Here is a 27,647-nt window from a genome sequence, read left to right as displayed (position 1 = left end):
GGAACTTCTATACTGAAAAAATACAAAACAAAAGCCACGCATTTCCTTCTGTAAAGCCATATTGTGTAGTAATTCGAATACTGTTCAGCATAGTGGCTAGAAATAACAGTACAACTATGTACAAAACTCTTGAAACAATATTTGACAAATTTCTACAGCTGAACATAGGATATATCAGAGATCAACAACTGCTGGGAAATTTACATAGCAAAGCATTAGCTTTAACACATTTGATTCAGAACCTTCCAATAAACTAAGAACAATTGTGTGTGACAATTCATATTTAGCTTCTCATGGGAAAACAGAAAAGGTAATATCACTGTAAATATTGTACACCAGAGTTCACTCTTGATTTAAATGTCACCTGATAGAGCTTTCCATAAACCCTAGTATGAAGAACCATGACTATGTACTTATATTTAGAAACAACCAGAGGATAAGATGGAAAATGTACTTTAATATTCAACTTTAACGAAAACTTTAAAGAACGCACACTTAGGTCACAAACTGAGTGCTTTTCCCTTATGCTTTAACATACAAACTATATAGTGCTTTTGCCAAGGCCTGAGATTAGCAAGGATGCCTGTTACTGAGTTTTAAAAAAATTACTGTGTGAAAATTAGATATTTAGCTTCCACTCTGAGCATGCCCCTACAGTCATACAACAACCGTACAGAGGCTGTAGGTCTATGCTTCCTAACAGGTTATTACCCAACTCTTTGGTGATGATAGGAAGGAAACCATGCTTCATCTTGCAACAACACACACATGCTGTAAATTTTCCATATTTCTTTTCTTAGGTACTCTTCACTGAGGCCTTATTATTATTCCCCCCTCCCCCCTCCTCAATTTCTTCCTCAAAAGAAAGTACTGGAGTGAGCATAACTGCTACAGCAGCTGCAGTCTTAAATCTTTTCAGTTTCTGAACAGAGAAAGCAAGCTTTCTTAGGAACACAGACTTGCATAAAGCTACTTCCACAGAACTGAAAGCAAAGACCTAAGAATATTGAGTGCCTTTTGCCTTTAGAGTCCTCTTTGTATTGTGCAGCTATTACCTCCAAGAGCAGTGCTCACACAGTTCCAGAGCAGTAAGGAAATGTTGCTGGATGCAACATCTGTGAAAAGAACTCACAAGCGCCAGCGTTGTCTACCAAACTGCAAGAAATCAACCTGCCAATGGCCTAAACTGGAGGGTATTAGAAAAGGCTTTGAATAGATAACATGACTTAAAAACTATTGCTTTTTTTCCTTTTTTATTTTTTACAAAACTGCAAATGCTGCTTAAGAGTTTGTTTGTTTTCAGTCCAGGTGCAAAATACCCACTGTACAAATAAAACAAAGTTTACCCATCATTGCTTGTCAAAAACCGAGAATTATTTTTGCAACCAGCACATGAATGAACATTTCCTCTAAAAGAGAAACTAAACATTAATTAGACTCTTAAAATGGTAACAGTAGCATTTCACTTCCTTAACTTGCCAACATAAACATGAGAGGAAATTCCCACCACCCCCTCTGAAACCTGAAAAATAAATGCTGAAAGTAAATGAAAACATTCTTGCCTTAGATCCTCTCTTTCACACACGCCATGGAATGTTTCTTATGTACAGCCTAGTACTGAACACTTTATTCACAACAGCTTAACAGTCATTAACTGTGCAACACCTGAAACTTTTAAATGCCACAATTTACACGCTGAAATGACGGTAAATGCAACAGTTGTTTACTTGTAACCACATGACAATGTGATGTCAAACATCACAGATTTGCTGGTTCTCCTCACGTTCACCCAACTCCAGGGTTGTTATTCCCCTGAATTTGAATGCACTTTTTCCAAGGAAGTGGAATGTAATGAGGAAATATTAATGCATAAAATAATGAAAGGCAGAAGAGTGATGTTCCCTCTTTAGCTTTTTAGCTGTAAAATATTTTTTATCCCAACATGATATACATTCCAAGTTACCTGAGTTTAGACTTCGAGAGAAGTACCTGAAGCTAGGCCATAGGGTGGGCACTGTGCAACTGTTGTGGCCATATATTTTTTTTTGCATTGTATGTATTACAGAAGTTCAAAACATAAATACCTGGATAAATTGTAAACATAATCCTGAAGTACAGTATTTTCCATAGAACACAACACAGCAAGACATTTTCTATTTAGACAGGCAACTTTTGTTTGATATAGAGCTTATTTATACTGTAAAATTTGAAACAGAACACAGGGCACAGGACTAATCTGGTCAAACATTCTATGAAATGCATAGTCTCCACTTAAAATGCTTAATGATACACAGATTCTGCAAGCATACTGTTCCCCCCTCCCCACGCACACATGTACACACAAAAATGCTGAATAAGAGCATTTTTGTCCCTGCCAAGAACAGCACTGAAATATAGAAAGATGCTGATAAGTAGCTTTGTTTTGTTCCAGAAAAGTTGCCACTCATGCAGTTGAGTTTTCGACTGACACTCTGCCTTGCTCTAGATTATCATATAGTTTTGAGGAGAGGAGTGTTCTTCAGACTGCAGTTCTTGCAAAAGCTGTGGTGACTGCTGGGATGGCTGTTGTACTAAGAACTCTGTAGAGTCCATTGTGCTGGTGTCATCCGACAGAGAGGAGAAAGCGACCCGAGATGAAAGCTGCTCAACAGTTAGAGTACTCAAAGCTGTGCTTTGACCAGAGTTTGGAGAGCTTTTGAGTGTCAGGTCAGAAGCAGGTAGTAAAGGGCCCAGAAGTTTTACAGGACAGAAAGCTGATCCGGTCGGGATGAAATTAACCTTGTTTTTGTCAGGACATGAAAAGAGAGGGGCTGAGACAGGCTGACGAGTCCTACAACAAAGGGGATGGAAAAGAAGTAAGTGTTACACACTTGAACAGTTCAAGACAGCCTAACCGGTCTGCAGTTTTAGATGTTGCTAAAATGTGAGTGACAAGGAATGGGATTATTTGACGGATGGGCAAACATCTTCCATATCGGTAGTCAGCTCAGCGATCCACAGCAATAAATAATATGCACTCAAAAACAACCAGAGAGCAATTCAAACATTTATAACTTTCAGCAATACCCTTCTAAAGGATTCAAATGCACAAACCACGTTGTAAACCCTTCGATGTGGGGTTTATCAACAGAAAACACACATGAAACGGCAACATAGTTTAAGACAATTGTCCCTCTTTCCTTAGCCCTCTATACATTCACTCAGCAAGACATCTTCATTTTCTTTCAAATTCTCTGCTAATTATCCAGAAGCACTTTCTATGGAGGCTAAAACAACAGATCCTGAGTTCAACCACCTGGCTCGGCAACATGTGCTTGCCCTCCTAGTCTAACACGTAATCCCATGTCTAGTTCCTTGCCTAAGAAAACAGGGAGGGGGTGGAAAAGTTGGTCAAATGTTGATCTACTATAGTATGTATGTATTTAACTACCCTATTTAAATATTGTGTTCTCTCTCTCGCTCGCTCTCACACACACACACACGAAATATAGCTCAATAAAAAATTCACGAACTACCAAAAGAACTTTGGTCACAGCTGTTGTTTATAGCCTTTAAAGGCTAAAGAATTAAAGCTAAACTGGTATTCCTTATAAATACAGCTTTATTCATGCTGCAAAATACTTTTCAGAATACTAAAGAAACCATAGCTTTCCTTGCGTTTCCCCCTTGCTTGCATTTTTATAAATATGGGGTCACATGGTCAAGAACAAAAATGCTCCATTCCCCCTCAAGCTTACAGGAACACTTCAACTTCTTGCCTGTGCAAAACTGGCAAGAGTGGTTCCTTCTGAAAGAAAGGGAAAAAAACCTCATCAGCTGGAGTACTTTATTCATCTGCAGTTGAAATTGGTCCACTAAAAAGGTTTCCTGCATTTGCAGATCCCAGCTGATATAAAAGGCATTACTTACGACATTTCCTCAAAGACCTTCACTCGCTCACATCCCTCTGGGGGCTCTCGTTTGAACATGTAGCTGTTGTTGGGTTTAGGAGAGGAGGCATACTTGGGCAACGGTGAGCTACTCCCACTGTCTGAAAATTTAAAGCAGTTGTATTACTAGGGATTGAGAGTGCTTTTAATTCAATTTGATTTCCAACTTCACCGCTGATGCCAGTTTACTTCAAATCACAGAGCATCTTTTATCGCAGGCTATTTCTACCACTCTGGTATAGCACATTTCTTCTGAATAAAAGCTTTAGTGAAGCAGTAATCTACCATACAACAGCACATAATAGGAGGATATTTTATCCAGAATGCTACAGACTGAATAAAGCACAGCTATAATCCTGGAAACAAGTAAGTTCTTTATCATGCATTTCAAAAATGTAAATGATCAGGGCAATATGTACAGCATATGCAAAAGAAGGGCAAGTGATTAATGATAATGTAAACTTCAGTTGAGTCTTGACAATGCATAAACACAGTAACTGAAAAGTGCTAATAAGTAGCTCTCGAAATATGAAGTCATTGGAATTACTGTCCACAGTAGTGTCATACAAAGAAAAAGACTAAAAAGGAAACAAAAATAAGTATATATAATACAAATGCTGGCTGATGCATCCCTTCAATCTGCTATATACATGAGCTTTGAAGCACAGGAAAGTGCTCTATGTGTATCCCTGCTTTTCATGGCTGACACACTGGTACACTGGTTTTTGATAATCCTTGATCTACCTATGAATGGCTGTAGCACATACTGTAGTTAGGTACCCAGAAGGAGCTAGAACACAATCCACCAAGCATTATCTCCTAGAAAGCACCATTAAAGATTGGGAGTTGCATGAGAAAAGGGCTTGGCGGATTGCAAAACTTTTGAGATCAAAAGACTAAAATGAACACCTCTCAGGGCCTTTTAACTTCATCAAGTATCTTGTGGTAATAACACCTGAACTCATAAGCTCAGATTTCTTAACACGTTCCAGGGATGAACCAGAATTTTAAAAAGACTGCATATAAGTAGATAACCCCTAGCAAGGTGAAGGACTCCTGATTTATTACTTTTTCATCCCACAACAGGGAATCATGTAAACAACATCAATGTTGAGTGTGATAGGTGGTACTCTTAGACCCATAGAGCAATATTTACTTTATACTGCAAGACTGTGAGGAATTAGCAACCATAATTTTCTCAAAAACCTTGAAAGCTTTTACTGAGAGCAATGAAGGGATAATTTCAAGTTGTATTCAATTTTTGAAAAACTGATTTCCTTTGCTGCTTATATTCTCCTAAATGCCTTCCTCCGTTGTTTTGAAATCAAATTTTGCTTTGAGAAACAAACACCCCCCAAAACCAACAGAACTGAAAACTGGGAATTTTCAGTGTCAATTAAATCATTCTAATAAAATCCACCAGCAACTTATTGGGTAATTGGGTTACTGCAAATGTCCATGGGAAGAGTTCTATATCTCTTCAGTTCTTTAACCTCAGATAACAGTCTTTGCATTCTTTCTTCACGTATGTCCCCTGAATCCTCCTTAAAACACTCCAAATACCATTTTCCACATACAGCCCGTCCTAAAAATTTAGTACCAGAGGAAATGCAGTATAGTAAGCACATCTTCATTAACTTGAGAGTAACTGTACTAAACAGATGGCCAATCAACTATGTTAAAAGCTCTGTCTGCTGCAAAAAAGGGAGAGATTTACTTATCAGAAGTGAAGTTCTATTTTGCAATCCAAAAAGTAAAGGCCGAAAACCAGTATCTTTCTTTGTAGAACAAGGTCTCAAAAGTGAACCCGCAGGCTGTAAATAGCATAGGGGGTCACCAAACTGAATTCTAATCATGGGCTCCCTGTGGAGCTGGCACTTTTAATGCAATAAAACTGCTTCTAATCACACTGCAGGCTGGGCCCTTTCTCACCTCCCCTTCCCCACACACACAACAGGTGCCATTAACATTTTCCCCACTCCCTGCTGTGCAAGATCACTCTCCCATCTCAAACCAGGCCATGGGTTCTCTTTGCAGACTTTATGTTCATTTCTTTTGAAAATTTCAACCTATTTAAGCAGCTCTTTATAGAAATGTAAAGTAAACAGCTGATCTGATCCAAAGAGCGGCAATGGAGCCTGTGGTCAAAGCGCAGCCTTAGACCGAAAAGAAAAGATGCTTTAGAAATGTAAAGCAGGTCTGTGTCTGGCCAGCAGGTTAGCTCTCCCCATGCTTGATCAATTATTAACTTCCATTTTTTCTTCAGAAACACAGTCAGATCCAGCTTAAAGCTGATTTACTACTGAAAAGTATAATGGAAATTTAGCTGAAGAAGAAAATAAGGCCTATGACAGGGAACAACAGAGCACAGAAACTTTGGGCATTATTTTAAATGCCTTTTTAGCATAAGACTTTCAAACTTGAAAATGTCTCCTTCCAAAACACTGGTACAAGATGTTAATCAACTATTTAGGTTGAACCATCATAGTAGAGCCCTAAAATAGAGGTGGCAGATGGCTTGAACAGAGACTGAACCTCTGAAGGTGGGATCCACAATAGATGTTTGGAAATTTGTACTCTAGAATTGGGGGGGGGGCAATGTCTGTTGAAAAAATGTATTCAACAATAAAATAATTGCCAACTCTTTTACCCAAAGCAGCTGCAAACTATGACAAACATCTGGCACCGAATAAACCTCTTGGGTAGGGTAGCGGAGAATGAGGTTACAATAACCACCAATGTTCACCCCAGACCTCTTAGCCTGTACTTATACAAAGGTCCATTTTTGATTACAGGAAAATTCTCAAAAGAGTATTATGTTGCCCAGAACACATTTCTACATCCTCTAAAATGTTGTTAAATACAATGGAAGATCAATCTACATATGACTTCAATGCTTCTAAAATGTTGCTTTTTCAGCATATATAGTATAAATAAATACCCATGACTGAACCAGCAATATATATACACAACAGTAAAAGAATTGCCAACATCAGTTCATGATACAACAGATTAGATAGGAAAGGTCTAAGAATCAAGACCCCCACCAAATCTATTATTAAATTAGTGTCAGTGACTGAGACTTAACAATTAAAAACAAAAGTAATGAAATGATGGCCAAGCTTCTGAACAATTGTTTTAAGATTTAGTAATACAACACCTAACATCCATCTTCATTCAGAAATTTTCCTTGAGAAAGCATGTCATATTATCTGAACTAGTACAACAAATGTTCTCTTTAAAAAAATGTTTAACTATATAAGTTTCTTGAAATATATAACAATGGTCTGTAGTTACCAGTCCAAGTTTAGTAACATTATAAAGAAAAAAGCAAAATTCAGCGCAGCCTATCATACATATAAGAATTATTATTGTATTCAGTGCTGTTATTTGTCTGAGCTGATTATGCATACAACAGTTGTACCAACTTTACTTTTACAGTGACCACTAGATTAGTGAGCAGATGTACTGTTTGTTATCAAATTGTCACTTGTTCTAGAGAGAGAGAGTTGCTAATAGGCAACTATCTGGGTAAATACAAATGGTATTTAACAGATTCATCCTAAGGTACTATGTACAGCAACTGATGTTGTAATGTCATCAGGGTGGCTAAATCAAAAATATATTTCAGATAACCAAAGGTAGATCATACCTACAGCAGTTTAATCAGATTCATACATTGCATACAACCAAAAGAGAGCTCTGTGGCTCCCTCAAGGTATGGGCACAAAGCTAAAAGAATCCTCTTGGGCGGAGGAAAATGTAAGATCCAATTCCCAGGCTAGAGCAGAACCCATATGTCGGACAAGAGACCATGAGGAAGGACGGTGGTGTCAAAAATATTTATACTTATCACTTTTACCCAAACAAGAGCTCTGCAGTTGCAAAGTGGCCATGGGCTAATCAACACCTACAGCCCTTCCCAATGGAGGAGGGATAATTGGAATGGTCCCCAGCTTTCGCGATCGGTGCTCACGGGACACGCACCACTGATGTTTCCCACAAGTAAAGGAGAGCCCTTGCGTGAGATCGTGTACCCTGTGACGGCAGATCTGAATGTGTATTGGTAGAAGTGGGCGGGACTAGGCAAATAGATATGGGGCATGGATTGTTTTTTAAGTAACTCCTGAGAGATGCGCACCAGCGCAGACACACAGCAACACAAGGGGGGGATAGATACTGTGTCGAAAATGCGCTGCTGCGCAGAGATAAAGTTATTTTTAAAAAACAAAACAAAAAACACTTGGCGATGAAACACACCAATGCCCATGCCCCTCACAGCGGGTTGGCGGTTTGCTGAGCCAGGAGCTCGCGCCAAACAGCAACAAGTTCGTGAAGGGAGGCACACCAGCCATGGACTTCGGGATTGCAGCGAAAGAGCCAAAAAAAAAAAAAAAAAAAAAAAACCTGACAAAAGCAATCAGCAATATTCCTAACTATGGGGCAGACGCGAGATCACCAAGGGATCAGCTGTACGTCATGTGGCCCGGTGGGGACAACTTCGATATTATCCTGGAATAAACAACTGGTTTAGACACAGCCCATGAAAATAAAATAAAATTAAAACCTCTCTTGAAAAGAAAATGTTAACATTATCTAAAGGTCCCTTGAAGGCTAAAGGTGAAATATATAGCTGCCACTAAACATTAACGAGGTTACACAGAACATTTCCAGCTAACAATAAATGCTAATACTGAAATATTCCTGACCAACAAGGCCTGAGGGCATGGGGAAAAAAGGCCTAAAAGGGCAACAGCTGAGTATACAAGATGTGGTTTCTAGTAGTAGTAGCAGTAGTAGTAATGGGCTGCATTTTTCACTGTGAAGTATTATTGCTTCTGTGCCTTGCTTCTTACATTCAAGAGAATGTATTGTGTAGTATAGCGCCATATATTTACATTTATTCTAATATCATAATGTAAGATCATGATCTTAATTCACATGAAGCATGTATGCATAAGGCAACTAAGCTGTTACGTTCCAAGGCTCTTTTGCATTGCAAGAACATCTTGCTTCCTTGGAGAAAAACAGTGTGCCTGATTCCAACTTAACAGAGAAGCTAGAGCTAAGACAGAGGAGACAGTAAAACCATGTGCAGGGCTAAGGAAGTATCCATGTGCGGTTAATGGGTGCATAAGGAAAGAAGGAAAATGGATAGGGAGGTGTCAGGTGTGGCTGGAGATAGAAGAAAGAAGAAACAAACAAGTGTATGAAACACGTGAGAGAATGTTTTGTAAAGGATGAGTATGACTATGAAAGGCAGAGTGCAGGATGTGGTCATATGTATTAAAAGAAAAAGACAAAGACAGAAAAGATTAGAATGAAAGACGGAAAGAGAGAAAAGGCCAAAGCATAAGTTAAGAGTGTTTTTCTTTTTTTAAAAAAAGATAAAATACAAAGCATTTTGTGAAGGAACAAGTAAAATACTTAAAATTAAAACAAACAAAAACCTTTCTTTCCCCTTTCACTTCTTGATTTTAATACTTCTGGGTGTTTTTAACTTTGCATACCAGGAGACCTGAATTGTTTTATTATTCAATTATAGAGGCTCATACTAACCGAGGATACTTATCAGTTGGTTTAAAATTATGCACGTAAATTCAAGCCTACAACCTTTAAAGAATCCACAAACAAAACAAATTGAGATGTATGGTCCCAAGGCATGGTCTGAACATACAGTAACCTTGCTGAAATTAAGCAGGTCTGATTCTGATCAGTGTCTGGAGAGTCCACCAAGAAATATCTTGTATGGCACCTTGAACAACACAGAGGAAGGATGGAAAATAAATTAAATAGATACACACGTTTGCTAGTTGTACTGTACATAATTAATTCTGCTTTTTTATAGGATGAAGCAAGAACTTTTGCAAAGAATAGAAATCACTCCAGTCTCATGGCTTCTGAAATGTCATGAGACATTGGCCAAACACTTTAAAGTTCACTATACCAGTCATTAAGATCTAGATTAGAAATGTAGGCCTAGGAAAAGGAAAGCTATGACTCTAAGCATGTTGAATTCTGTGCCTGCCACCAACCCTTATTTTGGGTAGAACTGCAAAATACACAAACACATTGGCCATGTTCAGAAGACACCTTAAACCACAGCTTTAACCACGGTGCTTAAGGCTTTTCGGCTTAAGCACCATGGTTAAAGCCGTGGTTTAAGGTGTCTTCTGAACAGGGCCATTGGCTTCACCAAAAACTGAGAACCTCTCCACTTAACTATGAGGAATTGTCAGACTCCAAGGCTGCTACCATATATTCACTTAACTAAAGGTAAGTCCCATTGAACTCAATGGGACTTACTTCTGAGAAGATATGCATAGGATTGCATTGTTAAATACAGTCAGTGAAACCATAGCCAGGGATTCTCTCATCAACGCAACTCATTCCCAAGTCATAGTATTTGTGCACTCAATTTGAATAATTTCATCTTTCTAGTTTAATCTTTGCTGCCAAATGAACAATAAAGGAGGAACAAAACAAAGGTTTAATTACTTAAGAACAACACAACCATAAACTAAGTTCACTTATTTGACCAACAAGTCACACACCGTTTTATGAAACATTTCTTTAACTATCATATTAAAGCCTTCAAGACCGAAAGATGTTTGCTGTGTCTTTCTGACATTTATGGAAGATGTTTGTGAAACTGCACAAACAAGAGGGAAAACAAATGTGAACAAGCAAAAACAATTATGAGCAGTCTTGGTTCACGCAAACAGGACAAAAAAGAAATCAAAAACTGATTTAAGCACAAGGAGGGTACAGCAGAGCAAAAGCAAGCCAAGACCAGCTATTCAAATGGGCTCTCACCTTTGTCACGGTCATACAGCATGTCTTCTGTGGAGCAAGGACTTCCATCCTGAGATTCAGGAGGGCAAAAGGGAGAGATACATGGGGAATGGCTGCTGCAGCTGCTGCTGCGCTCCTGGACAGAAGGTGTTTGTGTATCAATGCTGCGTGTGCTGCTGCTCCGATAGTGAGCAGGTAAGGGCGCCCTTCGGCCATCAGGGATATCCAACGGCTGCAATGAAAACAACATTGTTAAAATGCATGGCAAGAACTCGTTCTCCCGCAGTGAAGTCTGAGACCTGGAGGGCACTTTGACCTGTGCTAATTTCTTTCAAGCCAGACATGACCTTGCGAGAGGGAGGGAAGTCAACTTCCTACAAAAGGAGGCAAGTGACACAATGGCATGCTGTTCATCAACTCATTTAGTGCAACAGACTGCATGAAAATTCCAGTCACTTGAATGTGCAGCTATATCCTTAAATAAACGTCAGGGCTGGATGCACTTCGGCAGTTAGGCCACATGCTGAGATTTATCCTTGCTAAACAAATGCTCTGGCATTTTTTAAAATAGTAACAGCACTAAAGGAAATAAAAAGAAGACATTTGTGATGAAAGAAGAGATAGGAAAAGTGGCACAACTTATAGAAGGCTATCATTATTACTATGAAAGACAATCTGAAATATTTCCCTTAGCAGACACCCTGGGGGGGCGGGGGAAGTAAAACTCTCGTTCTAAGGCACAGTTCCCTGGGATCTTGCTTTAAAGAGTGGGCAAAGTCATTTAAGGAGTCAACTTGGTATATATAACTATAGTTCAAGAATTTATTGTTTCCAGGTAGGCGAGTGACCCAAAAAAGAAGTCAACCACTTCCATGTTTTTTAAGTGATTTTTCAACAAAACATGTACCCAATCTATTTCTTTCTAAGACTTCACCCTCATTGAAGAATAAAAATAAATACTGAATTTGATGATGGCCTCACAGTAAGTTCAATTCAAGCGAAGTCCTGAGAACCAAGGCATATTCCTGACCACTTATGATCTTATCAACCTTGATTAAGAATAATGAATAATTCTTTAAGAAAAGTAAAATGCCAGTAAGTTCACAGTAAGAAAATAACGACGAACATGGAAAAAAGTCAAAGGTAAACAGAGATTCAGAAATACTGAGTTTATCCTGAAGAGAAAATTTAAGACAGGAAAAAAAAAGTTATATCCTGAAAAGTTGTCACAAATAAATTTCTAACAAGTTGGTTTATACAAAAGTAAATTGGTTTAAGTCCCAGAAAGCTTTGAAAGCACCTTCTTATGCAAGAAAACTGCCAATGTTTGAGAAAGGACCTTTGCATTACAAAATACTATTTTCTCTTCTTCTATATACACATCTCCCAATTCACCAAGGCATTTCACTTATAACAGATTTAGAAATAAAGGCTGAAATATTTCCACTTATCACTTTTCTCTCAGAGCTTTTAAATGGCATCAACGTTTGTATAAAAATAGCTTTGCTTTCCTGTATGATAAGCACATATTTCAGGATGGCTTTCCATGCGTTACACTTACAGCCTGATCCTATGAACCCACAGCAACTGCAGCAGTAGACATGCTGTCTACAGCAAGGGTTACACCACCCCAAACCATTTGCTTCAGTTGTAGATAGGGCAATGTTCACTTGGCTCTAATTGATTCAAACAGTTCACAGGCAGCACATAAAGAGGCTGTCAGTAGACCCTCCTGCATTCATTCTCCCCATCAGCACCAGTTGGCACCACTGTGCCATACCAGGGGAAGGAACCCTTGCTGGTGCAGTGGTACAGATGGCTTCTGCCAAGCCAGCAACTGACATAAAGCCACTTATTAACTAGGGTGACCATCTGGAAAGGAGGACAGGGCTCCTGTATCTTAAATAGTTGCATAGAAAAGGGAATTTCTGCATGTGCCACTTGTATGCATGTGGCACCTGGTGAAATTCCCTCTTCCTCACAACAGTTAAAGCTGCAGGAGCTATACTAGAGTGACCAGATTTAAAAGAGGGCAGGGCACCTGCAGATTTAACTTTTGTGACAAAGAGGAAATTTCAGCAGGTTCTCCATATATACAAATGACACCTGCAGAAATTCCCTTTTCAATACAACAGTTAAAGATACAGGAGCCCTGTCCTCCTTTTCATATGGTCACCCTATATTAACGGCATGCTAGAACAAAGGCCCTAGAAACTAATGTCGCTGTTTGCTTCGTGTGTGCACGTTACTAACATTTTTAAAACTGTATCTACTTTGTGACCCAGTTCTGTGGCTTGCTGCCCTACTTACAATTTAAGTTACTTCATAATAGTTAGCCTTTTTATTTAAAATTATAAAATCAAGGGGAATTTTTAATAATTTATTTATTTTATTACATTTCTATATTGCCCCATAGCTGAAGCTGTCTGGGCGGTTTACAAAAGTTAAAAACAATGAACATTAAAAACAGATATACAAAAATTTAAAACCATCAAAAGCATAAAAACAATACCGATTTAAAAACAATATAGATTTAAAACAATTCTGGGGTCAATTAAAAAATTCAGCATATGTTGTTAACTACTTGAGAGAAAAATCTTAACCTGGCGCTGAAAAGATAACAATCCTTTTAAAGGTTCCTGCACTGTTTATCTCCCCACCACCACATTTTTTATTTTATTTTTTGGCAGGACAATCAGTTACCTTGCTGCATTCTACTGGAATGCAAAAGTATGCCTGTAAAGAGGGCATACTGTGATGTCAGCAATAGCTAACAATCTCTCGGGCACTCCCATGCGAGTATGGGACGCAAAGCTTTGAGCTGATTAAAGCCTATGACCTAAAATGATGCCTATTTGGCTGTTATTGGACAGAGCAAATCATACTTCCAATTATTCAACTGACATATAACTAAGTGCCTAAGAATTATATTATGCTACACAGTAATTGACAAAAAAAAGTACGAAAACATAGTATAGCAAAAGATGTGCAAGTCCTGTCTTGCCTTTGTTCAATAGGCAAGTTATTTACATTTATATATGGAAAACAATATAATGCTGATTTTTCTACATCTGGAAGCTGTACAAACAAATATGACAAATACAAATTTAGAACTCTTTTTTCCAATTTGCATTCTCTTCTGAAATTAGAGACATTAAAGATTGCATAACAGAGAATCTGATTTACATCGACAAATAAATTCTTCAATTTTGACTTTTCTAAAAGCTTTAATTCTTGAAATAACAAGAAAAAAAACATTGGAGCCAATTGTGTTTTTGGATGAGTGAGAGAGATTAGCTCAGTCTTGCCCTGCATCAAAAGCTCTGGCAACAATCCAGCAAACCACTTAAAGCTATGAGGAGTCCTAGTGAATTCAACACAGTTCCTCCTCATGTGCTGCTGTATCAGATCAGAAGTGCTCAGCAGTTTGGAGAGATAAACCTTGAATGTCCAATAATAATAATAATAATAATAATAATAATAATAATAATAATAATAATAATTCTTACCCACCTCTCCCTCTGGATCGAGGCGGGGAACAACATTGAATACAAAAATACTATAAAATACATAAAACTAATTTAAAACATATAAAACAAATACATTATTAAAATAACAGTCAGACATCTTAAAATTTGACTGGGTAGGCTTGCCAGAAGAGATCAGTCTTTATGGTTTTTTGAAATTCGGGAAGACTGTTAAGTTGGCGAATCACTCCTGGCAGGCCATTCCACAGTCTGGGAGCAGCAGAAAAGAAGGTCCTCTTAGAGGACAAGAACATCAATTTTATATAATTTGTTTGCTGATCAAACAAGCGCCCTTTAATTTTGGCAGATATTATAACCACATTGACACTGGTTCTTTAACACGTATTGTAGAAGATGGAATGGAATAAAGGCAGTATTTGTGACATTTTGTGCTAGTAAAATTCTAACCACCTTAAGGGAATGTTAAAATCATCTGTTCAAATAAATTACTTTATTCCAATTACTATACTGAAATGTGGATCTCTAGAGAAGTCAAGATGGAGTTACTACCGTCACCATAGTTAAATACAGCAGTGTACAACCAAGTTTTGCTTTGGTACCTTCCAATACCAGGTTCTTTGAAAAAAAAATGCAACTAGCTGCCCAATATAAAGACAGTGGGAAAATGACAAGAGTTAGTGTTGTTCCACTAGTGTGCACAACCACTAGCAGAACAATAGCACAAGTAGCGCAAGCAACTCTTAGCCTAAAGAAGTCATAATGAGTTGTGGAATGCCTTGTGGAATGGTTTGTGGAATGCCTTGTGGAATGGCTTGTACAACAGTTTGCATAAATAAAATCAAAGTATTGGATTTGACCCTTGTGCAAAGATGAAAATGGGGTTTCTGCAAGCAGTAGAAGCTTTGCACTAACAGAATTACACCACTGGATGAAACCCTTAAATGTCTGCAGAATATCTCTGCTCTCTATGTGAAATTACCTTAGCTCAATCATTTTTGATAGATCCATACGTTTCTAAATCCATTCCTATATTATGCCCTTTAAAATGATCACCACCTTACCTTGGACACCTCTTCCTTTCCACTGTTCTCTTTGATGAACACTTTTTCTAATTCAGGGCTTATTCCTTCTACATTGCACGGCACACGTGAAACAGTTGATTTTGGCACTGAAATATTTGACAGTGGCATAGGGACTGATCTCGATATAGAAGCCTTTAGAGCAAACAAGAGATATATCAGATTAGCTTAAAACGTACAGCTGGGGAGTTTATGAAGTGAAGGGTTGAGTTTATGAAGTGAAAGGTTGAGAATGGCAAACCTAAGAGTTATGCGTTACTTTTTGAATCCAGGAGCACTTCAGTGACTGCAGATTTCTGATGAGAAGAAATAGAGGTGAGAAGGGGGAAAGGGTCCAATTCTTCCTGTCATAATAACAGCCCAGTACTATGCCCCACTGCCTCAGCAAAGTATTGGAAACATATGGTATTGTATTCTTAACATGAAAAAACTAAGCACATTGCACAAACCTAGTGGCACATGCTGATAGCCAGATGTGCAACCACCATACCAAAGGTGTTATGGGAGAGTATGGGAGAAATGGCTTAGGGATAGGACCCACTAGCTCTCCTACGTACTATTCGAACAGCCTTCTGGCCACCATAAAGCCAATTACAATTGCACAGCTCTCTAGACTTGAAGCAATGGCAATGCAGTATAACAGTATTTTAACCGACAGGCAATGCTGCAAGGCAGGTTGGTCCCACGTAGCTCACCTACACTATCATTGACACTTTGTTAGCACAAGCCATTCTAAGACGAGTCAGCCCATGGTATTTCTAAAGAATGCAACTGACCCATCCCTTTAGGGTGTATTTCAACTATTATTTACCAGTAGTGTTTAAAATGGATATCTCGTTTCTCATTTCAATTACATAATGCAAATATTTATAACTGTTCCCATTCTGTATTGTCCTTTACTAGATGCGCAGGCTGATCTTACACGTGTCTGTCAGAAGCGAGTCCCACTAATTTCAGCTCAGGTTAAGGCTGCTTAGGATTCCAACTTGAACAGCTCTTTGTTAGTTAACACAATTATAAATTAAGATACTTGCACAGCCCAGCCAAGGCAAAACTAAGCCAAATGACCTCTTTAACACTTGCTTAGCAATCTTCAAAATATTCTGTCCATGTACAACTGGTGTAAATTTGGTGTTTTCCTTGAAAAAATGCATGTTCAAAACAGAGCTATGCTGCCACATTAGAATGAAAAAATAGTTGAACTTTGGCATCACACCTATGGCACTTCCTCAATATGGCCTGCTATGCCACAGATGAGCAAACTAAGAGGAGAGGGGAAGCTACGAATGAAACCCAAACTAAACAAATAAACAATCCCATTAACAGATAATATGAGAAAGAACTTCCAGAGAAATAGCTGTGTTAGAAGTCTTTTGCAGCAGCAACACTTGAAGACTAGCACATGTATGAATACAAATCTTTTCCTATAAAAAATATGAGGGCAGTTGAGCAGCACTTATCCTGTCTAATGTTCTAGAAGGTTCTGTGATGTAACCAAATTTTGTGCAGCCCTGTGGGCTACAAAGAAAAACTGTGCTGAGTTTCATTTGCATTTTTCTCAAAAATATTACCCAGACATCTACAAGTTTCTAAATATTTTTAAGTTTTTTTCTCACAATCAGAAGGGCTAAACAAAAGCTCAGTTCTGTGGGATGCCTTGGCTCCTATCAGATTATTTATGAGTAGTTTTATACTGTGTTCAATCTAAAGCATGATTGCAGATAAATGTGAATAATGAGAATGAAAATAGGTAATAGCAGGAAGGCAAATATTGCTGTGCCTTTGTTGATGCTGCAGCTAACCATTTTGTATGCAAGAGCACACATTTTCCATGGTCTTCAAAGCAAGGATTTCTAGGAAGGTTGCTATGACTAAATGATGTGGTCAAGGTACCCAGTGGCAGGGAATCAATGATAAACAGAACCTCTTTAGTTTGCTGCACTGAGTAACCAGGTAGTGATAACATAGCATTTCCTGGAGATCAGAAGACTCCAGAAGTACATCCAGGTAAAAAATATCCTTGCAAATAGAGAAAACGGCACTCCCTGAGTGAATGAAAGTGACTAATTTGGATGTTTTCAGTAAACAAACTATTTCTGACCACCTCAAAGCTGTCATAAAATCTAAGCTGCAGATTTATTAATTTTTTAAAGAGGCAATTTCTTCAACTTTTCACGTGCTACCTGCTGCTTGAATACATGGGAATAAAATTTCCCTCAGAAGTCACTTTTCATTCTATGGAGTGAAAAAAATGCTGCCTGAACAAGCTCAGCGGTCTGCTTACCTGAGTCTGATTGATTGCTATATGGTTGCCATGGAGAGGTGACTGACGTTCTTTTTCTTTATTGTGACGACTACTCTGTTTACTGCGTTGGAGCTGCTGCCTCAATTTGGCAATCTGATAGGAAGAAGAGACAAAATCAAATAAAAGAAGGCATGGAATGGACAATGCTCGTCTCTTCAGACTAGCTGAGAGGAAAAAAAGCACCTGTCTTAACAAATACGACTAAGTGCAAAACTACAATATCAGACTTTAGAGATGAATTTGGGTTGTGATTTCTGCTTGTTGCATAAAATTTAGTCATCCTGGGCCAAATGCACTCACAGTTACTAGGAGTCTAAATTTAGCTGAAAAGGAAGGACTGCTTTTATACTTCTGAAAAGAGAAAGGGATACGTTTGAGAATCAGAACTGTATCTAAATGTTTCTAAAAATGTGAATTACATCATTACCTACCTACTTTAGAAACAAGAGACACTAATTTTGAGTTGTTTCCAGAGCTCTGAACAAGGCAAAAATGTATTGTACTTACAATACATTTGTACAATACGCTGTACTTAAAACATTACATTTTCATGAAGCATACACAATGCATTCCCAAATATGATTGCTTACTTTCCTCCAGTGCAAAAGCTATGAGATTGATCAGAATTGTAACCTTTCCCAAAAGAAAATACTGGCTATTACTCATTTGCAAGTGTAAATTAAAATACCTCATCCAAGCTGATCTTAAAATAAATAGCCAGGTGGCAACGCTAGCTAACCAGAGTGAATCAGCCAGGTTGGGTCCACTGAGTTTGGACCCAAAAAAGAGAGACAGAATGCACATTTCCTTGACTCGTTATAGAAAAATGTGTGACATAACTTTCATTTTACTTCTATGAGTAGTAGTCACACTTCTTAGCACCATATAAAAAAATTTCACCCGTCAAATAATTTTGGACTTATATCCCGGCCATTCAGTAGTTTAAATAAATGCTACCCTCTTATTCTTACCCTTAACCAGGTTAACTTTATTTGCTTTTTACTCCTCCAATTTCTTAACATATTTTAGTAGAATATTTACAATTAAAAGCAATATCCCATTTTTAGGAACTCAACAGAATGTACAAGAATTACTGGCATAGTCCCTTAAACATTATTCAATTGCTTTCTATTTTCAGGCCCAAAAGGATTAATTAAGGCCAGATAACGACCATAAGAATGTGTGAACCAGGGGGTACTAGGTTGTATTTCAAACACCGCTTCAAAAAGACTTCTCAGTTCACACAAACAATTTGGGGCTGATTTGTTTCTTATCACACATCTACCTGTGGAACAATGCACATGATAAGACACAACATGGTAGCACTGTTTCCATGCCCATTTTTCCACAGAAACCCATGCTCACTCCCTCAAGGCCCTCTGTTTATCCATTCACACTAGAGAAAACCTTAACATCAAGACCTTAACAGGAGCACAGAACAGTCTCTGAGACTTGAGGGGGGCCTCTGCCAAACTGTTAAGCACTTACTTCTTTGAGTTGATCAGCGCTCCCCCATGAAGCTGAACGCTGATGAGATCTCTTCTCTAATATCTCTTCCGCCCAACAGCTAGGCGTCTAAACGAATGAAAACCAACATGTATGATATGGCACCATTGCTTGCTCTTGTGTTCCACTTGTAATATTAGAACAAACATCATTTAGCATTTATATTATATTTTGCGTGTTGAAGGCATTTCATACATACATCTCTTACAGAAGAGAATTGGGATTGAGAACAAAGCAGCTTGGGTTGTCTAAGTAGCGAGCTTGTGGCCTCTGAGATAGAATTTGAACCAGAAGACTTCCTAGTTCACAGCCCCCGCTTCACATCAGCTCACTACAAAAATATGTAAGAGAATTTTCCCCGTGCTTTGCTAAACAAGGGTTTTCACCTTAATATACGGTTATATTTGCACACACAAATGCACACTTAGAACACGCACGAAATTTTAAAACTCATAACCAGCAACACAGACTATACAATATAGTAGCCTGCAAGCTGCGCTCCACCACATCCCCCACTTTCTCTACGCTGCATCTGCTATATTGAAAATGTGGCTTCCATAGGCAAGTTGAGCTACATGAACAGAAGCAGATGTGAAAAGATTCAAAACAAAGGGGGCATTTGTTTAGAAGTGCACAAGTAAAGTGCTTCAGTGTAACTGCAAAATACAGTTGCTTGACAATAAATCATTAATGAACATAAATATTTAGCTCAAGAAAAGGAAGAAGTGGAACAGACATTGTACTAATCCCCCCTTACAAAACAACCCCCCTACCAACAATATCAGACTATGGTTTTGCATCAGAACATTTAGAACATGGAATCAGACAGCTTTTGAGTGTATCCCCAAAACAGTATCCATTCACTCCATTACCATTAGTCAGTTGACAATGAACGTTTTGATGCCAAACTAACTCCACTATCAACTAATATATCCATTATTTTAGTACTTTTATAATACTTAATTTATAATACCATATATTAAATGATTAATGGGTAATACGCTAAAATGTAAACCATGCAGGAGAAGTAGAGGTATTTCTATAGAAACTTGTAGGTAACTATTACGTTACAGTGGCAGCTCCACACTCCCTACATGATTGTCCATGGGCACAAGAATTCCTTCTGCAGCACAATGGCTTCCCTCACTCATACTGCTATTCAAAATTCAGGAAGTGCTGGGATTATTATTTTTACACTCACAAGAGCAGCTTTGTAATTAGTCACTTGTCTGATCACCAAAAGCACACAGAAGTTGCTCCCAGGTTAAGGCCCTCATTATCACCCTCTCTCAACTTTTTCTTTCTTCTGACAGATGCAGCAGCCGCAGCTCTATCTCGTATAGATACACCCCACCCACAATAGCAAACACAATAGCAGTACACCCACTACAATATCTGGCTTTCTGCAGACAGTAAAGGTAATAGAAAGACAGAGGCAGCTCAGCCCAGAGGCAGCCATACTATTACCCCAACTGGGGAAGTACAATGGGGCATGCCAGCTGCTGAATGAGCTGCTTACCTACTATTCCTGTTAGAGACAGAGCAGGGGAGGGGGAGCAGAGAGAGACAAGGGTAACCAAACAATACATACAACTACACACACACACACACACTCTTGGACTCGATGGCCTTATAGGCCCCTTTCAACTCTACTATTCTATGATTCTAATCCTATATAACAAGGATGGACAAGAAGTAGACTCTGATCAACTGACAGGACTGCAGGGTGATTTGCAGTAAATTGGTGACTACCAATTGCTTAACAACAAAAAGGTTCCTTACTCCCTTCCCCATTACTCTATGCTCTGTAGTAACTTATGGTATATATTTGCCCATATATGTGCAGATGTCAGAGGTATAGTAGATACCAGACTCCAGAACAGCTGCCATTGTGTGGTTTGGCAGTTATGAAATATTGGTATGTTTATATCTGCTTACTTATTTTATTAAAACATTTGCATCCCGACCTATATCACTGAGATCTCAGGGCAGTGTTCAGATACAATCAATTCAACAGTATAAAACAATAAATAATGGACAAACTTAAAACATATTGAACAATTAATCAAGCTAAAACCAGTAAAAAATTTAAAAGCAATAAAAACAATTAAAACTAGGCTTAGGCAAATTTAGCCCTCAAAGGCTTTGATAAAAAAGTCACATTTTAACTTTGTGCCAAAACAAAGGCAGTGTTGGTGCCAGTCGGGCCTGCAAGGGGAGGGCATTCCACAACCACGGTGCTACAACAGATAAAAGTCCTCTCCCATATCCCACCATAATGTATGTCTCATGTTGTTGGACACAGAGGATGGCTCTGCCCACAGATCTCAAATCTCGGGTAAACATATATAGGGAGAGGCGCTCCCTCAAGTATCGTTTGTTGTGAACCCACTTTGACTACAATAACTGCAGAAAAGGGATATAGGAGTAAACCTGAATTGACTCACATTGGCCTGACCCCAGTAACAATGCAAGGGACTTGCAGCCTGAACCTATGTTTCCTTTGGAGTCCTCCCACTGATTTCAATAAGACTTGCTCACAACAGCACTCTTGGACAGTACAGCTACACCCAATGCAACTGAACTATGCACGGCTGTGACATATCGCAAGAGACAGGAGATGTAGAAGGGACACATGGAAGATGTAGAGGAGAAAAGATATTGAGAAGGCAAAGTGGGAGAAGAGCTGTAGGGTATGATATAACCCTTCCATTTAAAGCAGGGGTAGGCAGCCTGGTGCCCTCCAGATGTTTTGGACTAGAATTCATTAAGCCTCAGTCTCTAATAGTCAGGGAGTATAGGAGTAGTATTCCAAAGCATCTGGAAGGCACCCGGCATTTAAGCAACCATAATGGGGGACAAAGCACAACTTCATTCAGTAGCTGGGACATTCATCAGGGAGCATGCAGATGGCTTAACACATAAGCCAGAGTTTTAACTCAAATGCCTCATTCACCTGGAAGCCCCATTCATGAGATTTCCCCTCCCCACTTTTTTTGGGAGGGAGAAAATAATGTTAACAGGGACGCCATGTTATCAGCTATTCATGGGGGAGGAGGGGCAGCTAATATATTAAGACGGCTGTGTCGCAGAGGGGATGTTTGCTGTATTGCAACTCTACAAGGCAAAGGCTCCTAAGTAACATTTGAACTGAGGCAAAGAAAACACCTTGCACTGATTATGATGGGGTCAGGGAGAACAGCTTAGTAGTAGGCACTCCCATTTGTACTTTTCTTTCTAGTCCAAGCAAGTTTTGTACTAAACTGGCCAGAAAATAAGTTCCTAGAATCCTATGTTTAAACTGGAATTTAAGTAAAATGTATTGTGCAGACCTGTCAAAAAACTGTCATGAGTTTTCCTACAACCCCCCCCCCCAAGGAATCCTGGGAACTGTAGTTTTATTAGGGTGTTGAGAATTCTATTAGAGATCACCAATCCCCTTCACAGAAGTACAATTTCCATGGCTCCCTGCCAAGAATAATTATTAAACCAGTTTGTGTGTAGTGAAGCATAGATATTCCATCAGAAAATAAAATGTTGAAAGAATCCTCTTGGGTCACCTAGTATAACATATTTGTATTTCCACATGGTTCTCAAAGGTAGTAGTTGTCATTCTTAAGTCCGGGGGGGGGGGGGAGGGGAGAAGGTACATCTCTGGGTGATTTGTAATAGATTGGCAAGGATTTATGTGTCCCAATTGTTTAACAACAGCAGCAAGGAAAAGGTCCCCTTCTCAGCAACATACCCAAAATTATGCTGCTGAAATTAAGAGCGCTTGGGGTAAACAGAAGGTGATTTATGTGTGGAAGGACTGTGAACAGCATTCAGTTCTGATACTCAAAACAAATTCCTGGGCTCAAAATTGTTTAATTCTAAATTATGTCTTTTGCAGTAGGCACCTGTTGGTGGATTTCAGGGTTTAATTAAAAACAACAACGCAGATCCCATGCACATAATGTTTTTCCACCTCTGATTTAGGTGACACATGAAGCTGCCTTTTATATGATCAGAGTATTTGTTCAGTGCTGTTTACTCTGATGGGCAGCAGCTCTCTCGGGTTTCAGGTGGGATCCTTCCACATCACTTATTATCTGATCCTTTGAAATGGAGATGCTAGGGACTGAACATCCAAAGCATGTGCTCATTCACCAAGCTAGGGTCCCTCCACACTTTTACGGGTCACAGACTGAAAAGCATCATACACCATATAATATAACCATTCCCAACACAGATTTCTTGCTAGCTGTTTGAATATGTATATGCATGATAGAAACACAAATGAACTGTGTACCTTGGAAGAAAGTTGCCTTCCAAAATAAAAAGTCAAGGCCATGGTATCTTAAGATTTCTGATGTTATTGCAGATATCATACAATTTAGTTCACGTATCAGGGCTATATGCAAATTCCCTTCCCTGCAAACTAATTATATGTACCATATAATTGTTGTTGTTTTAGGTAAGATTTCAGCATCCAAGATTACTCTCATAGTGCGAATTATGAATACTCACCTTAAACAAGAAATCTTTCTCGTCCAGCTGATAGCTAAACACCACATGTATCAAGGATTTAAAATGGGCAACTGGAGGCTTAAGGTGCCGATTCAGGCCTTGAGGCTTCCCCTTGGGACATGAGCATAGCCCAGATGCTAAGGATACCTTTGCTCATTTGCAACTTAGCTTCTTTCTTGCACATGACCCAAGATACAGGTCATGGTCTCTTTATGGCTCCCCACTCCCAGAGGAGCTCATGTTCACCTATTGTGAATTTCAAGCAAATAGCTTGAAACACTATTTGCTTGAAATAGTATTGAAGATGAGGTGAAGAAAGACAGGTTGTAATGGTGATTCTTTGAGCAGTTATCTGTATATTCACACACGTGGGCTTTGCAGAGCCTCAATTCAGGAACAACCTACAGCTAAAGAAATTTTGGCAGGAACCCCTCCCACTGTCGTCCCAATGTTCATGTCCCCTATGTTTTCCCGTTTATTCCTTCAGTTCCCTGAGGCTGACACTGAAGCCTCAGAACTGAAAGAAGAAAAAACGGTATCAGTGTCGAACTCGAACATGATACCAAAGAGGGGAAGGGGAGGGGTTGTGTGAATGCACAGATGACCACTCAAAGAACCAGTTACAGATAAGCAACTTGTCTTTCTTCTTCGTGGTCTCTGTGCTTCAAATGACAGGAGCCTGAGGTCCGCAGAAGCCATAGGTTTGAAAGGCGTCACTATCAATGCATTATGCACCACTAAAAAAAAAACCCAAGAAGGGACAGGTGATCGAATTGTAGGTGCAAGGTTCTTCAATCCTTTAAGAAACAGATGAACCAAAGGCTGCAAGAAAATTGAGAAACATCCAACAGCCTATGCCCATCAGAAATTGCCAAGTGAACTCTAATCAATGATAACGTCAAACCTTTATCAAACAAGGAACGCAGAAATTTACGAGTGAGTGTGAGAGGACATTACAAAGGATCCACTCCATCTGCCCTTAATAATGCCACAAAGGCTGCCCATTAGTGGGTGTAAGAGCATCTCATGACTGGCTTTCGCACAGCTCCTAACACTGCCTCTACTTCTGCTGCAATCTCTATGCTGTCAATCTGAAGATGAAGAGATCAGGATGTTGAATGGATCCCTGGTGCCAAGACAAGGGGCTTGGGACGAAGAGGAGCCTGTGATACTGAGTGCCCGCCCTGCAAAGGAGAGGGGCAAACCAAGCTTGTCGAGGTCAACATGGCGTGATTAAGATACAATCTGTGTTGTTTGCCACTATCTTTGTGATCACTCTCGTTAGGAGTAGGAAGGGACGAAAGAGATAAAAATACTACAGCTCTGGCTGAGTTTCTCGTTGGGCTGTCGAAAGCGCAGAAGATGGGTTGGGTTGCTGACTTTGAGACGTATTCGATTTGGGCATTCCTACTGCCTCCAAAGCTCTCTTCCAAAGTTCTGCTTGGCACCTCTCTGCACAGTTCCGCCAAGCCTGTTTCGTGAAAGACTGGCAATGTGAATAGGTCTCTACTACGTGACCTTCTCCTAAGCACAGTAGACAAAGCGAGTGTTGGTCTGTGTGAGGAAATTTACTGCCACACTCACACATTTACAGAAAAAGCCTTTTGAGGCCATACACCCTGAGGGTAATTGCGCGATCACGAAGTGATTGCCAAATGAAAGACACAAGCAAACAAATAACGGTAAAGAATGGTAGGAGGAAAAACAGAAAAAGAAAAAGAAAAACCTCCACTTTTCAGAGACAGAGAAATTCTAGAAACAGTGTTCCCAATGAGGTGTGCCCAATGGCAGTCAAAGAAGAACTAAAGGAGCAAGTGGGGACCCGTTTGGGACATGTGCACTGGGAGAACATGGGAGGGGTTCCTGCCAAAAAATTTCCCCAGATATAAAATGTCATCAAATTGAGGCTGTGGAGTCCATATGTGTGATGCACAAAGACCACACCACAAAGAAATACTATGACAAAGCTTCTACTCTTATCTATACTGGCCCCAAGGGTGTGGGGAGGCAGCAGGGAGAAGAGAGAATGTCTTTTTACTGGGTCTTGGAGAGTGACTAAACATGCTTCCAAACCTGTTGCTGTTCACAATGGAGAGAATAGTCTGTGATTTGATATGCACAGAGTTAGTAGGAAAAACTACTGTTTTCAATCTTTGTTCAGTTCATAATATGGCCCACATTAAAAGCTACTTGCTGACAGACTTCCAAGTATCACTTACTATTTGGAAACTTTTATCATCCTTTACTCGGAAAACATCTGGGGAATCTGAATACTCACTATCAGTGGTTGGAAGTAAGTGCACAGCTAACATTGCATCACTTTCAAGAGGATCAAATATTCTTGCCTAAACTGAAAGTGCCAGAGTAGCAAGAATCCAAAAATTAATTCTACTTAGCCAACATAGTTTCTGAGCTAGGTAGCAGTTGTCTTCTGCTGCTGTCGTCTATTCTGCTTCATATTAAAGCATCTGAGTACTAAGCAAGCCTAATTGCTTGTTAAATTTTGCTCCCACCCATGTTCCACAGCAATTGGTGTACATAGCCTTACTGCCTGATACTGGAGGTAGCAAACAGCTATCAAGACTAGTACCCATTGATAGTCTTCTCCTCCAGAAATTTATCTAATCCCCTTTTAAAGCCATCCAGATTGGTGGCCATCACTACATCTTGTGGTAGTGAATTCCATAGTTTATCTATGAACTGTGTGAAGAAGTACTTCCTTTTATTTGTCCTGGATCTCCCACCAATCAACTTCACAGGATGACCCCAGGTTTTAGTATTTTGAGAGAGGGAGTAAAATGTCTCCCTCTCCACATTCTCCACACCATGCTTAATTTTGTTCAGCTCTGTCATGTCTCCCCTTAGCCTCGTTTTTCCAAGCTAAACAATTCCAGCTGTTGTAACCTTCCCTCACAGGGGAGATGCTTTTGTCCCTTGATCTTATGACTTCAGTCATAGAAAGAAAATAGCAAATAATCTTTAAAACATAATCTTAAGGGATAAAAGTACTGTGTAAGCCAGAAAAGTTCTCAGCATTATATTAAACTCTTAAGTCTTTATTCTTCCTCCATAGTAACAGAGATGTAAAATTTCCAGAAATGTTGAAACCATGGGAAAATAAAATAAACTTGGCTATTTTTTTTCTTGTTCTTTTTTGGGGGACAGGGGTCCAGAAATATTAAGAAAAAATGAGAAATATGCAATACCTTTTTTAGCACTCTTTATAGATCTAAAGTTGCTTTGTCATTTTTGGAATATAAAATGTCATATATATATATATATATATATATATATATATATATATGCATATATGCTCATAAAATTATCATGCAAATTAAAAACATTTAAAAGTAAACTATGTACAAAAGCAAAATCTCTATATTTTTCTAAATAAACTATACTATTACATTTAATATAATAAACAAGCAAACCAGGTTATATCTATATATCTATGTTGTTGCTTAAATGGATACTGTTTTATTTATTTATTTATTTATTTATTACATTTATATACCGCCCCATAGCCGAAGCTCTCTGGGCGGTTTACAACAGTTAAAAATTGTAAACTTTAAAAAGTATACAAAATTTTAAAAAACCATCAGAAACATAAAAAGAACAGTATAAAAACAGCAGTTTTATACTGTTGTTTTATATTTTTGATGGTTTTAAATTTTGTATACTTTTAATGTTCACTGTTTTTAACTTCTGTAAACCGCCCAGAGAGCATCGGCTATGGGGCAGTATATAAATTTAATTAATAAATAAATATACATTTTAGGTTCCAATTTTATGTCTGACCAAAGAGAACTTCAGCAAGTAATCCCTGAAATATCTAAATCATTCTAGAAGCCAGAAGCAGGAAAAGGTAGAGGAAGACTGGTGTATAGCACCAGTCTGTGAAGAATTAGGTGTGGTTGACGTTTAGGAAAATCTGCTCTGAAGGAAAAGCTATGGTGACCGTATTTAGTTGGGAAGTTTTTCTTACCTATTAGGAATAAAAAACAATCACATTTAGTTGAATAACCTTTAAGTTACC

The 27,647-nt window shown here is 38.8% G+C and overlaps 1 protein-coding gene across 2 annotated transcripts in view; it reads right to left on the bottom strand.

Annotated features, from left to right (window-relative positions):
* Positions 1-437: 437 nt before the first annotated feature.
* Positions 438-27,647, bottom strand: part of GLCCI1 (glucocorticoid induced 1) — a 48,027-nt gene continuing 20,817 nt past the window's right edge. The window contains exons 3-8 of one of the 2 annotated variants that reach the window (XM_063123385.1): positions 19,085-19,171; positions 17,576-17,689; positions 15,274-15,426; positions 10,746-10,956; positions 3,910-4,030; positions 438-2,830 (exon numbers count right to left, since the gene is read on the bottom strand). In XM_063123385.1, the coding sequence (XP_062979455.1) occupies positions 2,482-2,830; positions 3,910-4,030; positions 10,746-10,956; positions 15,274-15,426; positions 17,576-17,689; positions 19,085-19,171 (1,035 nt within the window). In that variant the 3' untranslated portion in view covers positions 438-2,481. The remainder of the gene's footprint in view (positions 2,831-3,909; positions 4,031-10,745; positions 10,957-15,273; positions 15,427-17,575; positions 17,690-19,084; positions 19,172-27,647) is intronic. The other variant, XM_063123394.1, reaches the window with a different exon arrangement.

The sequence above is a fragment of the Elgaria multicarinata genome, chromosome 1, assembly GCF_023053635.1.
Source record: "Elgaria multicarinata webbii isolate HBS135686 ecotype San Diego chromosome 1, rElgMul1.1.pri, whole genome shotgun sequence".
NCBI lineage: Eukaryota > Metazoa > Chordata > Lepidosauria > Squamata > Anguidae > Elgaria > Elgaria multicarinata.
The sequence above is the reverse complement of the archived record's forward strand: the minus strand, read 5'-3'. Positions and strand labels throughout refer to the sequence as shown.